This window comes from Prenolepis imparis, unplaced genomic scaffold, assembly GCF_030444845.1.
Source record: "Prenolepis imparis isolate NDT839.2.m4 unplaced genomic scaffold, iyPreImpa1.0 SCAF_2, whole genome shotgun sequence".
NCBI classification, from domain to species: domain Eukaryota; kingdom Metazoa; phylum Arthropoda; class Insecta; order Hymenoptera; family Formicidae; genus Prenolepis; species Prenolepis imparis.
The window spans coordinates 24,025,701-24,038,136 of record NW_028141160.1 but is presented as its reverse complement, the minus strand read 5'-3'; the positions used below and the strand labels follow the sequence as shown (position 1 = coordinate 24,038,136).

The following is a 12,436-nucleotide window of genomic DNA, read 5'->3' as shown; positions in this document are numbered from 1 at the left end:
AAAAAAAAAATGTATACAAGCAAAAATTCTATTGTTAAAACAATTCATTTAAAAATGTATATACATATATATTTTTTGTGGTTTATTCTATTAAATATTACAGAAAAATTGCGTAAGTAAAATAATATTGTGTCTCTCTGCACTAAATTGATAATGAATTATATGTACACCGTTGCGCCTTAACTTTATTAAGCTTGGCAATAAAGCGAGCACACAATTTATTTATAAAAAAATTTTAAATATACCGTTATACCAAGAATAATCAGTTCCAATAATATGATAAGACCGAGGACAATTTTATTTGTCAAAACCTTTACTCGCATAACAAGGAGAATTTTCCGCGCTCTATTCAACTCTTCGTCCGTCTGCGACAATCTATGCTTCGCTCGCAGAAGACGGTCTCTCTGTTCGCCCAGATCAGATATCACTTCTGTCCCAATTTGCTCGTTCTCCGCTGCAATGACCTGAGATCTCGCGACCGATTGTGCCGATCGTGCCAACGCTGCGTTGCCATCCAGCAAAACTCGTCGATGCTCAGTCTCCCAATCCACGGTTCCAAAATTCATCGTTGCGTTGTATTCGATCGACATGCGACGAAAGTGACGAATGAAGAATATTAAGAGTAAATTTAATCAAAGATCATTTAAAATGAATAAACGTTACATGTCCTTGCTTGCCTAAAATCAAAGATTACACAGTAAATATAACCGATACGTAGAGAATAAATGATAAATATATTTTTGTAATAATAATAGGAATTAAATGAAAGAAATTACCTATTTTTTAAAAATGACCACTCTTGTTTCTCTCCGACAAATTATCCGTGTCTCTGATTATTAGTTAACGATAAAAATGAATTGTTTGTTATCAAGCTCTTCTCCGTGTAACTACATAATCGCTATCAGAACTCCATAATTCGAGAAATGACAAGCAATGACAGGTAAACACAGTAAATCATAGATTACGTATAATAACATGATGTTGCGATCATAAGGAAGATGTGCTTAGGGATTTTCACTACATTAGGCGTGATCGACCAATCAGGAGGTTGGACCAATCACATAGATGACCAATCAGGACGTATGAATCCGATGTCAAACGTGATATCCAATAGAAGAGTTTATTTTTTAGGGACAAAAATGTTGTTTGAATCCACATTTTCTATTGGACATCAGACTGTATACGTTGGATGCAGTGTAAATATGCCATAATATGAAAAATATAACATATAACAGATGTTCTTAAATTGGAAATCCTACGTGCGGCGATAAAAATCTGTCGGCGGTGACCGGTAAAATGCGAATACAGTTATTTGCCTCGCGATAATTTTCTACTTTCCGATAAATGCACCGTGACGACGGCGGTTTAACGGATTCCATCATTTGCGGAGCACGATGACGCGCATTACGTTTCTGCATCCCGATCTCGGTATCGGCGGCGCGGAGAGGCTGGTCGTCGACGCCGCTCTGGCACTGAAGAAGAACGGTCACGAGGTGAATTTTGTCACAACCCACCACGATCCGGACCATTGTTTCTCCGAGACCAGAGATGGCACGATTCCCGTCACCGTCGTCGGCAATTGGCTACCCAGACACATCCTGGGCAGATTCTACGCTGCCTGTGCCTACATACGCATGGTAAGTAATATCGGAGAGAATAACAAGCTGATGGATCTATAATCGAAATAATTAGAAAAAAAATCCTTTACTTATGTTTAGTAACTGTATTTATTAAAACAAAATTACGATATATATTTTCTTACAGATATACGCAGCTAGCTACATCATATTTTCCGATCGACGACCGGAAGTTGTCTTCTGCGACTTGGTATCCGTCTGCATACCCATTCTTTGGCTGCGCATTCCATATATAGTATTCTACTGTCATCATCCGGATCAGCTGCTCTCGCAGCCTGGTGGCTATAGCAAACAGCTGTATCGCATGCCATTGAATTATCTGGAGGAAATTACCACCGGCATGGCACATAAAGTATTTGTAAATAGCATTTATACGGGTAACGTGTTTCGGAGCACATTCAAGAGATTGCACATTGAACCTGAAGTTTTATATCCTTCCATTAATACGGATTTCTTCGACAAGACAAGGATAGTATCTATAGAGAGGGTACTCGATAAGAAATTACCAAATGACAGTATTGTACTATTGTCGATCAATAGGTACGAACGTAAGAAAATGTTGTCACTCGCGATAGAGGCTCTCGCGGAGCTGGAGAAACTATTAACGAAAGAAGTGTACAAAAGAGTATATTTGATTATGGCTGGTGGATATGACAAGAGAGTCGAGGAGAATGTGGAGTATCATTTGGAATTAATAGGACTCGCGGACGAGTTACATGTAACGGATAAAGTGATATTCTTACGCTCGCCATCTGACATTGACAAAGTTTCCATACTTCAACATTGTAAAATTGTAATATACACACCGCCGAACGAGCACTTTGGGATAGTACCCTTAGAAGCGATGTATGTAGGCAAGCCGGTGATTGCTCACAAATCCGGCGGTCCAATGGAATCGATAGTTTCTGAAGAAACTGGTTTTTTGGTTGAATTATCTGCCGAGGCTTTTGCTTCAAAAATATCTTTCCTCATTAAAAATTCAGATCGTATCGAGGAATTCGGTAGAGCTGGTAAAGACAGATTTTTAAAAACATTCAGTTTTGCTGCATTTAGTGCTCAATTGAACAAAGCGATAGATGACTTCATTAAAACGTAATAATATAATATTATTCAAAGGAATAATAAAGTGTGATTCTTCCCAATTTTTTTTGCGCGATATCAAATATATATATTTGAAATGATCAATATTAAAATATTAAGAAGTGAAAGCATAATTTTTCATGACAATTTGTCATGTTCTATATTAATCAAATGTTCGATTAAAATTTACATTTTCTACTGAATTATAGTTATAGTATTAGTTATAGTTTGTATGTTATGTTTAGTTTGTTTAATTATATATCCTATGTGGGAATATACAATTTGTTATGGTGTTTATATATAAATTATTATATAAATTATTACTAAAAATACATATACACAATGTTCACATATATGTTGTTTGTAATATTTGGCTTTGTTAAATATTTATGATCAATTTTATTTTTATATTGTCTAGTGTTTTAATTACACTTCTGATCTTCATTCTTCTCTTCAGATTCCAATGTCCTTAATCTATTGCAGAGTAAAACATGTCTATTGAATAAGACATCTGAAAATTATCTTTGATGAATTATATTTTTAACAAGCTATACCTAATCAGTAGGACCCGGATATTCGGGCGATTTCTCGGGTCGCGCGCGGAGCACCGCTGTGTGCGAGTGAGATAGCAACATTTCTTGAGGAGACGCCCGACGACTGTCAATTCGGATGCGGTCGGCGGGCGTCGGGTCTCCTGCACGCAGTGGTGCTCCGCGCGCGACCCGAGAAATCGCCCGAACATCCGGGCCCTACTAATCAGTTTTCTGTCCAGTACTTTAGATCCCACAAAAAGATTGAATATATTCATTCAAATTTTACATATATTATTGAAATAGATTGTTAAATTAGAAATCATATATATGTATGTATGTATAAATCAAATGCGATACTGCATAAGTAAGATATATTAGATATAATAGAAAAATTAATTTTTTTACAATTGTCATAGAGAAATAGTTATAGATTCGTTAAGCATAAGATGTAAATCTTTTATGCAATAAAAATATAAAATATTTATACAATTTGCAGAAAAACGTGCATATTTTAAACTAGTATTTAAAATTTTTACATATCTACTCAACTAGTCCATTAATTGTAAATTATCGAGTTTTTCACTCGAATAAAATCCTGCTTTAACTTGTCTACCGCCAAAGAAACGTCCATTTAAATCGACTACAGCTTTGATGGCGCTTTCTATTCTCTTAAATTCGACGAAAATTCGCACTGCCTCTTCTGCAGCGGCTTCGATCACTTCATGAATAATTACACGCGCAACATCGCCGTATTTGGTGTTGCATTCGTCTTTCACCTCTGGTTCGAGATCGTCGTCCACTTCTCCGGGACCAACCATGTTGCGCAAAAGTACAACCTACGTTAACAAGTATACAATTTCAAGTTTGACAACTAATAGCAACATGCATATATAATAATAAAAGTGTGTTATAAATTACCTTGCTGGGACATTTCATTATCTCGGTAATGCTGGGTTCTTCTGCAAGTGGCTGCTGTGACGCTAACTGAGTTTGTGGCGGAGAAATAGGTGGTGGTGGAGGCATCAGTTGTTCTCTCTCACTAACTATTCTACCACCACGTTTACTCGTCTTCTCCACTTGCAACGCCACTGACATGCCTTGCTCCTTCTTGCCAAGACCTTGTCCTTCCTTGAAACCATACTTGGCCATTATCTTTGCAGCTACGGATGATGTCGCATAGCCTAAATTAGCCGTTTGTCGTGGTGGTGGTGGTGGCAATTCTGAAGATTCTTGTAATTGTAAAGATGGCGGCGGTGCTATGGCAGCACCTCCAATCACCCCTCTCGAAGACGGCGTTCTCTCTTCGTCTCTTTCGGGAGGTATCATTGTGCTGGTGCTGGTGCTGGTACCACCCGGAGTCTATGATTATGTAAAAAGATATTTCAATATTATTATTGTTATTGAAATAATATAATATCATTTTCATATACACTTTTCACTCATTATTATATATTATAAATACTTAAAGAGTTATTGCATTTATTACCTGAGTATCCTCGAAACGAGTGGTATCCCTCCTACGTTTGCGCATCTCTGTCTCATGCTCTCTATCTCTGATATCACGCAATTCTTTCACGACTTTCTCATATTCATTGGGCCACATAGGATCATACTCATTTACCACATTCCAGTCGAATTCATCTCCTATTCCTATACTGCTCACACTACCGGTGGACAATGGATTGCTATGGGTGCTTTCGTGCTCCTCTCTATCGGCATCGCGGTTAGTCTTCGATTTCAAGTCTATCACTGGTGCTAGTACCGCAGTAGCCTTCCTGTATTGCTCACGCTTTGGCTATAAATCCATAAAAAAAAATAATTAAAAATAATTAAAAATAATTAAAACTCATTAATCGATACATCTTAAATCAAGCTTAAATCTTTGAAAAAACGGAGATTACATGTATTTCTCAATTAGATAATTATTATAAATGATAATAATTTATTGCTTGATATACATTGTATTTATGATGAATTCACCTGTGTTGTAGCGGCTTTCTTCAACTGCAATTGCGATTGCAGCAATTTAATACCGGAGGACCATCCAGCGACCTTTTCTGTGGTCCGATGTTTGTCAAAATCGTCGTACAGAGACATGATGAACTTTATTTCAATATTTAGCCGACAATAATTCAACAGACATAACCTCAATCTTTGTCAAATCCTTTGACTGTTGCATACATGTTGAAATCAGTATTGGTTGGCATCATAGAATATATAATATTAGAGCGCGTGTCGATGTGCGCGGCGCGTTCGACTTTTAACCTTCAAGTGGCGCTGTGTCAGCGCGGCGGAATTCGGTGCGCGGAGTAGGGGCAGGTGGTGGGGGCTGGGTGGTGGGGGGTTGCGCGCGCCACCACGCAGCCCCCACCACTCTCCCCACCATCCAGCCCCCACTCCGCGCACCGAATTCCGACGCGTGCCGCGCGCTGACGCAAACGCAACGCAGCGCCACTTGAAGGTAAAAAGTCGAACGCGCCGCGCACATCGACACGCGCTCTAATCGCTCTAATATTATATATTCTATGGTAAATTGGCAACACTGATGACAGCTGGTCACGTAATTGCAAGGTTAGACTAGGCGGGCCCGCTTCCGTCCGATACCGGAAATGTACGTGATGTTTCACAAGACTGCGAAAATGTTTTCGTACTTATGCGATTGCATAATAATATTAATAAAGGATCATAATATAAAAAAGGTAATGTTATTCAATTGTATCATCTTCTATGATCATTTATAGATTTTATAGAATTAAACGATTTGTTTTCTAACACATATCTTTTGTTGTACATGTAAAATTTCTTTTTAATATTTTTTTAAAATTCGTGCGCATATATATAAAACTTTGTTGTATATATATATGTCGGCACTTTCGTAAAGCTGCACTTGAAATCTCATTTTCTCAGAATAGAAAAGTAAATGAGAAGCAGAGTGTTTATCTTTTGGTACAATGGGATGATTGAAACCAGAAACGGGAGATTGTAATGAAAAGCAATTTGCTGTAGAATAAACAACGCGTAGGTTTCTCTCCTCCCACTCCGCGCAATGAATTCCTCGCGCGCGACGCGCGACGCAGGGCCACTGAAATGCGCGACAGTATTAATTGATGATTGATGTATCTAAAAAATAATATTGTAAAATGAATTTTTCTCTGCCGAGGAAATTTTGAAACGTAATCCTGATTGGCTATCGAATAGAGAATTTATAGTTATCTCTATCGAAGAGATTCTACAAATTTTCTATTCGATGGCCAATCGGTACGTCCGATAACATTTTGTCGTATGAATGTAATCTTATTTTCAAAATCGAAAAATTACACAGTTAAATTAGAGTGCATACTTGTTAAAAAAGAAATGAGTTTTGCCCCGTCGTTGAAACGTCAAAGGCGAAATACTGGCGGCCTAAACTCACCGCGAAATATTAAATTATCGATCGCGACACACGGATGTGCGCATCTCGAGCACCGAATGTGTGATGTGTGAGTGTGAAACGATGTTTCGTGAAACTCGGCGGATCGTTCTTCTAATTCTCGTCGCGATTTTTCACTGTGCTTGCGGCGGTGACGAGACAATCAGAGCAAATGAGAAGAGACACGGCAATACCAATAATTATCAGATGTGCCTCGACAGCTTTGACATTCATAAGGATAAAATTATCAAGACTCAAGACTCCCGTGACATGGGTGCTAAGTACTTGAGTGTGTTGGACGTGGATTCTAGATTGGATTGTTTGAAATATTGCTGCGAAACCGAGCGATGCGACGTGTTTATCTTCGAAGAAAAGGTATATATTAAAGAAAGAGTTATTTAATGAAATATAATATGACAATATGACAGTAGATAGAGATAGGGATAAGCAGAGAGAGAAAGAAAAGACATTAATATACATCATAACATATATAACATATATATATATATAATGAAGAATATATAATTAATATGTTTGTAGAAACCAGGTAGCTGCTATCTTTTTCAATGTGGCCCACTGCATGATTTCAAGTGCAAATTCACAAGGCACGCTAATTACACTAGTGCCGTACGTACTAATTATCCTATACAGAATGTACAAGTAGAAGAAGAGGTCAGGATATCGCAACAGGAGCACGAATTAAAATCACTTAGGTATTTATCTACTTTCTCTATATATTTTTCTTTTTAATTTACCAGTTGACCGATTAACAAAATTTTCTCGCATCTTAGGAAAAATAATGAGATTACGTCGGATTATGGATTTACAGAGACACCCAGCAAATCTATAGTTACTCAAATACCAAAAGTAATACTAACTACACCTGCATTGGTTAAACCAGGTATTGTTTCAAATATTAAAAATCTCCGCGTCATATATCATTGGAAAAGAAATGTATATTAATATATAAATCTCTGTTGATGTAATAGCTTGCAGCAGAAATCAATACGAGTGTCGTTCATCTGGAGACTGCATAGCTATATACAACGTTTGCGATGGCATTCCGCAGTGTACGGACGGTTCTGACGAAGCGGCCGATCTTGTGTGTCCCACGGAAAAACCAACTGTTCCTCCAATCATACAGGTGCCGCATCCACCCGCTGATATTCTCCGATATCAGCAAATGATCGAGCAGCGTAAACCTCTCGCTCCGTTCTACCCTGCCGCGCCAGAGGTTAATCCTAAAACTTGGGAGATATCAAATTTAGCTCATCAAATGTCGCAGCCGCAAAATATTCTGTATCCCGGTCAGCCGGTGGAGTTACCGCAAATGCGTAAGAGTTATGGTTCACCGGGATACCAGTGGGATTATCAGCACCTATACGAACAAAATAAGGATCCATACGTTCCTGTAAATACTTTCCACGAACAAAATATAAATCCTTATGAACGTACGTAAAAAATATTTTTTTTTTTTCTCATATACTTCTATCATTTATATATATCTCCATTATTATAGAACTCTTACGAATGCATGTTGCAAATGTATGTTTTTAGAACAGCCACATATATTTAACCACAAAGGTTCGAGCGTTATAGGAAATAATGAAGCCGATAGGTAATTCGAAATATTAAAATCTTTGGTTTAATTATTGTATTAAAATATAAAAGATTATATACTGAATTATATAATATATAATTTTCTATTAACTTTCAAATTTTATATTTAGAGGGTTATATATGGATTCTAAGCATCCATATGCTTCACATTTCCCATCACCGAATAAGGTAGCTTGGCAAGAAAATCCAGTACAATTATTATCATCTGTTGCACCAAATTCTCAATATAAGCAAGCTGTAGAAGATGTAGAAAATTCTGCTAAGATTACAACAACACCTGTCTATGATGTAAGCACATTTGTAGTAACTTAATTATTATAGAATTTTAAAAATATATTTAAATAATAATGAATAATAATGATTCTATTATTGTAGACCTCAGAGACCTCATATAGAAATGAGTTGACGCAGAATAAAGAATTTGTAAAAAAGGAAGAAAAAACCGATACGCATCCGATACATACGAAAGTGAGCAAACAAATTATTGAAAAACCAACTTTATTAGCAAATGACATTACCAAACATAATCATGCAAAGGAATCAAAAGGTAAAACAAAAAAATAAATAAATAAAAGGAAAAAAACTAATATATTAAATATAAGAAAATTCAAATAGGAAGTTTTTTTTTAATTGAATTGCTGAAAGAAAGGTTTATTATAAATATAATTTAATTTCGTCTTTATAATTGTGCTTATTAGTCTCTTATTAGTCTACTTTTTATTTAAATTTTTTCAAAAAGTAAAGACACATTAAACAACTTGTAATACAAGTATAATACACATTTAGTTCTTACTGTGATATAGTTTATATCATTGCAGATCATAAAGGTGTAATTGTAATCGAAGATCATCATGTGAGAGGGCAGGAGAGAACCAACATTATTGCGGAACATCTTCAAATAATCGAGAATGACGTTTTAAGGCCCAAAGGGGCAGTGGTGTCATTGTCACTAGGACTCATAGCAACTGCGATCACGGCTGCTTTAATTGTTTGCCGATTGCGTGTGGTGAAACGACGTGGCAGATGCGGGCATGGACCTTATGCGCATGACGCCGATTATTTGGTTAATGGAATGTATTTATAAATGGATACACGCGCGAAGAGAAGAATCATTCCTAAATCTAGTCACAACCTAGTCGCTTAAATATATCTACCATATTTTCGTACCACATTATTGTAAGTATTGTCCTATGAGAGACTATGCTAAACAAAATCTCTTCAAATGACATTTTCTAAACATTAACGAAATTTTGTTAAAACATACTTAATTGCATTATACAAAGCTGCAAGCGTTTTGTGTAATTCCTGCTAACAACATTTTGATATATAGAAACAATAATTCATAAAATTATGAATTGATTGATTTTTTCTTTATATATATATTCATCAAATATTTTATTATTAAATAACTTTTGTAATAAAAAAATTAGAAAAAATTTTAGAATGCAATACAATAGAATTTAAAGTCTAATTGTTGCATATTATTACATAAATATATGTATATACAATTTTATTGCAAATAAATTTTAGCCTTGTCAGTATTATGCAGAGATATTTACTAATGAAACACATTCATGATTTTAATATAAACATGAATTAAATGAACTTATGCTAATAATTTATATGTAACAAGTTTAAATAACAATAAAAATTAATTAATGATTATTTTATTTATTAACAAAGTACTAGATTTTTTATAAAATATTCTTGTTTAAAAATAGTTTCTTGATATATCAAAAATCCAGTTTAATAACATTAGAACATTACAACCATCTTAAAGAGTAATAATGCGCAATAGACATTTTTTAAAATTTTTTATAAAATTAATCTCAAAATATATATATATATATATATATTATGAAAAATAATAATTAAAGAGAAAGTTTCATTTCTAAGCTTTTAATTATATGATATTTTTGTATTGTATAATATCGACAATATACAGAAGCTACGCTTTTCTTTTCTCTTATATTTTTCTTATATACTGATTAGGTTAATGAAGAATGAGTCACATAAATAATCTCGGCTTATCATATAAACAGTACCATGTCAATATTGCATCATAGAAAAAATGATAATGAAAATAATGATTTCCTCCTTAAACAACTTTTATAAACTTTATTTCAAATTAAATTTTATCCCAAGTTATGAGAGTTTCACCATTATGGACGCGCACTAGCTGCGGCGTTCTGTTGGGCCTGTATAAATTCAGGATAATCGATGTAGCCGTCATTGTTAGTATCATCCATGCTAAGTATTGGATCTATCAATTGTATCAATTCCTCATCCTTAAATAACTTGTCACCTTGCGTATCTTCCACATTACCTTGTTCTATAATAGACATAATAAAATATATATATATATATATATATAAATTTATTCTGTTTGTTTTATTAATTCATATTACATTAGAGAAAATGTAATAAAAAGAGGAAAGATAGACAAAATGCTGCATACCATGCCAATGTATAAGAGATTTGATGAGCTCGCAACCGTCTAATTTATTGTTGTTATCTGCATCATGCATTTTGAAATAGTGAAACTGCAACTCCTGATCTGTCATCTTGCTGGTATCTATTGGAACGTCAGCATGCTCTGCAATATGTCTAGTAGGAAGAAAGAAAAGAAGAATATGTTCATAACATATGCCTCAACAATTAAAATGTGTATCCAAAAAATTTGAAAGCATATAAAATTCTCAGATGCTCGAGTTTGTTAAACTAAATTTTAAAGTTAATTAACATTCCATGTATATTTTAGTGAATACAAGCAAAAAAAAATTTTTTTTATTAATTGAATTTCTCTACTCGATACTTACTCTTTTTCATGGGCTATATTAGCAGCATTAAGTATTTGAGGTTGCCCATGACCATGTGCGTGTCCATGTCCTTGTTGAACCTGAGGCTGCTGTTGCATTGGTACTTGTTGCATGGGCACTTGTTGCATCGGTACATGCTGAACAGGGACCTGTTGTTGTGCCGGGACTTGATGTTGCACCGGCATTTGCTGTTGTATAGGGACTTGCTGTTGCATCGGTACTTGTTGATACTTGAGCAAATTTTTGATAAATTGGATTATTAAAATTGAAAGACAACTTTAAGTTAAACAAAAACAACAATAACAGAAAAAAGTAACGGCTAATATAAAAATAAATTTGTAATAGAAGTATTATGGACGATATATAATCGAGTTATAACTGAAGAAACTTTACTTGTTGCTGTTGTGGAATGTGTTGCGCATGTTGTTGCGGTACTTGAACAGGCTAAAACAGAGAAAGCGAGAAGTATGTTAAAAAAACAATATGCATAGTGTCGCGAAATGTCATTTCATCGAACCATATGTTTGCTAAACATAACATTCGAAAATATGGCCTGCCTGCTGATAATGCTGAGGTGGTACACCCGGCGCGACTCTTTGCGCCTGAACATGGATGTATTTACATCCGAACGATCCGATTATCAATATGCACAGCGTCCAATGCATTTTGCTACACTCTATTCAGAAAAGAAAAAAACAAAATATAAATATATATACTCGTCCATGTTTGGGATATTATTCCGCTCGTTGTTCAATCTCAATGGATTTGCATGATCTTATCAAGTACCTTATAGTTTACGCTAGGGAATATTTAAATAACTTGTCATCTGCGTAAACGTCTCATTCATCGACTATTATCAGATTTCGTGTGACAGACGATCGTTTACTTAGGTTAGCTTATAACGCAAGAATGCCGAGAACGCGAACGTGCGTACTTGGACGTGACTGACGTGGACGTGGACAGGTGACAGGTGGACAAACGTACTCGGCGCGCGATTTCATTCATTACCATTGAACTGATAATAATAAAGATCGTGAGTCTTCTGGAAGAGTCCTCTGACGGTCCGGTGCATAAAGACTTTTGCACGCAAAACGCGAACCAATCAACTTTTCGCTTTTACGTATGTACAAGCTTTAAATCGATTATCTATCGACTATCGACTATCGACTATCGAATCGAATAATTTAAAACTTTCGAACCCTAACTTAGGACAATTTTTTATCTTCAAAAAAATTACATTTTTATAGAAAATTAACTCTGCTCTTGAACATCATTTATAATTAATGATATCAAATAAATAATTTTGAATAAATAAAATAATTTATAATTGTAATTAAA

The 12,436-nt window shown here is 35.1% G+C and overlaps 5 protein-coding genes across 7 annotated transcripts; 2 read left to right on the top strand and 3 right to left on the bottom strand.

Annotated features, from left to right (window-relative positions):
- Positions 1–69: 69 nt before the first annotated feature.
- On the bottom strand, positions 70–950 carry Vti1b (Vesicle transport through interaction with t-SNAREs 1b). The gene is made up of 2 exons (XM_083032594.1): positions 777–950; positions 70–677 (listed from the first exon to the last, which is right to left on the bottom strand). Exon 2 carries the CDS (start codon positions 588–590, stop codon positions 219–221), a length of 372 nt encoding a protein of 123 aa, XP_082888720.1. The 5' UTR covers positions 591–677; positions 777–950; the 3' UTR covers positions 70–218.
- Positions 951–1,212: 262 nt separating this feature from the next.
- Alg2 (alpha-1,3/1,6-mannosyltransferase Alg2) lies at positions 1,213–2,929 on the top strand. The gene is made up of 2 exons (XM_083032585.1): positions 1,213–1,637; positions 1,765–2,929. The coding sequence occupies exons 1-2, from the start codon at positions 1,395–1,397 to the stop codon at positions 2,731–2,733; spliced, it is 1,212 nt and encodes a 403-aa protein (XP_082888711.1). The 5' UTR covers positions 1,213–1,394; the 3' UTR covers positions 2,734–2,929.
- Positions 2,930–3,004: 75 nt separating this feature from the next.
- Spf45 (splicing factor 45) lies at positions 3,005–5,524 on the bottom strand. 3 transcript variants are annotated; one of them, XM_083032587.1, is made up of 5 exons: positions 5,231–5,524; positions 4,737–5,045; positions 4,169–4,609; positions 3,800–4,086; positions 3,005–3,228 (listed from the first exon to the last, which is right to left on the bottom strand). In XM_083032587.1, coding segments are annotated over exons 1-5 (1,155 nt in total). In that variant the 5' UTR covers positions 5,348–5,524; the 3' UTR covers positions 3,005–3,227. The 3 variants fall into 3 exon arrangements, with proteins under 3 accessions (XP_082888713.1, XP_082888714.1, XP_082888712.1); XM_083032588.1 differs by having other exon boundaries at positions 3,007–3,191; XM_083032586.1 differs by lacking the exon at positions 3,005–3,228 and having other exon boundaries at positions 3,612–4,086.
- Positions 5,525–6,178: 654 nt separating this feature from the next.
- LOC145933100 (uncharacterized) lies at positions 6,179–9,802 on the top strand. The gene is made up of 8 exons (XM_083032582.1): positions 6,179–7,034; positions 7,200–7,372; positions 7,451–7,560; positions 7,649–8,110; positions 8,217–8,277; positions 8,390–8,567; positions 8,655–8,826; positions 9,098–9,802. The coding sequence occupies exons 1-8, from the start codon at positions 6,726–6,728 to the stop codon at positions 9,361–9,363; spliced, it is 1,731 nt and encodes a 576-aa protein (XP_082888708.1). The 5' UTR covers positions 6,179–6,725; the 3' UTR covers positions 9,364–9,802.
- Positions 9,803–10,377: 575 nt separating this feature from the next.
- On the bottom strand, positions 10,378–12,089 carry LOC145933101 (uncharacterized). The gene is made up of 6 exons (XM_083032583.1): positions 11,885–12,089; positions 11,656–11,774; positions 11,492–11,542; positions 11,099–11,328; positions 10,738–10,886; positions 10,378–10,611 (listed from the first exon to the last, which is right to left on the bottom strand). Exons 2-6 carry the CDS (start codon positions 11,761–11,763, stop codon positions 10,442–10,444), a joined length of 708 nt encoding a protein of 235 aa, XP_082888709.1. The 5' UTR covers positions 11,764–11,774; positions 11,885–12,089; the 3' UTR covers positions 10,378–10,441.
- Positions 12,090–12,436: the final 347 nt, after the last annotated feature.

Bases quoted from the DNA above. Each gene is read 5' to 3' on its own strand.
- Vti1b (XM_083032594.1), bottom strand. From the start codon at position 590: ATGTCGATCGAATACAACGCAACGATGAATTTTGGAACCGTGGATTGG.
- Alg2 (XM_083032585.1), top strand. From the start codon at position 1,395: ATGACGCGCATTACGTTTCTGCATCCCGATCTCGGTATCGGCGGCGCG. The intron at 1,638-1,764 runs GTAAGTAATATC...ATTTTCTTACAG, and splicing joins CCTGTGCCTACATACGCATG to ATATACGCAGCTAGCTACAT.
- Spf45 (XM_083032587.1), bottom strand. From the start codon at position 5,347: ATGTCTCTGTACGACGATTTTGACAAACATCGGACCACAGAAAAGGTC. The intron at 5,046-5,230 runs GTGAATTCATCA...ATGGATTTATAG, and splicing joins AGAAAGCCGCTACAACACAG to CCAAAGCGTGAGCAATACAG. The intron at 4,087-4,168 runs GTAATTTATAAC...TTGTTAACGTAG, and splicing joins TAATGAAATGTCCCAGCAAG to GTTGTACTTTTGCGCAACAT.
- LOC145933100 (XM_083032582.1), top strand. From the start codon at position 6,726: ATGTGTGAGTGTGAAACGATGTTTCGTGAAACTCGGCGGATCGTTCTT. The intron at 7,561-7,648 runs GTATTGTTTCAA...TTGATGTAATAG, and splicing joins ACCTGCATTGGTTAAACCAG to CTTGCAGCAGAAATCAATAC. The intron at 8,827-9,097 runs GTAAAACAAAAA...ATATCATTGCAG, and splicing joins TCATGCAAAGGAATCAAAAG to ATCATAAAGGTGTAATTGTA.
- LOC145933101 (XM_083032583.1), bottom strand. From the start codon at position 11,763: ATGCATTGGACGCTGTGCATATTGATAATCGGATCGTTCGGATGTAAA. The intron at 11,543-11,655 runs GCAGGCCATATT...TCTCTGTTTTAG, and splicing joins CACCTCAGCATTATCAGCAG to CCTGTTCAAGTACCGCAACA. The intron at 10,887-11,098 runs GTAAGTATCGAG...TCTTCCTACTAG, and splicing joins AATATAGCCCATGAAAAAGA to ACATATTGCAGAGCATGCTG.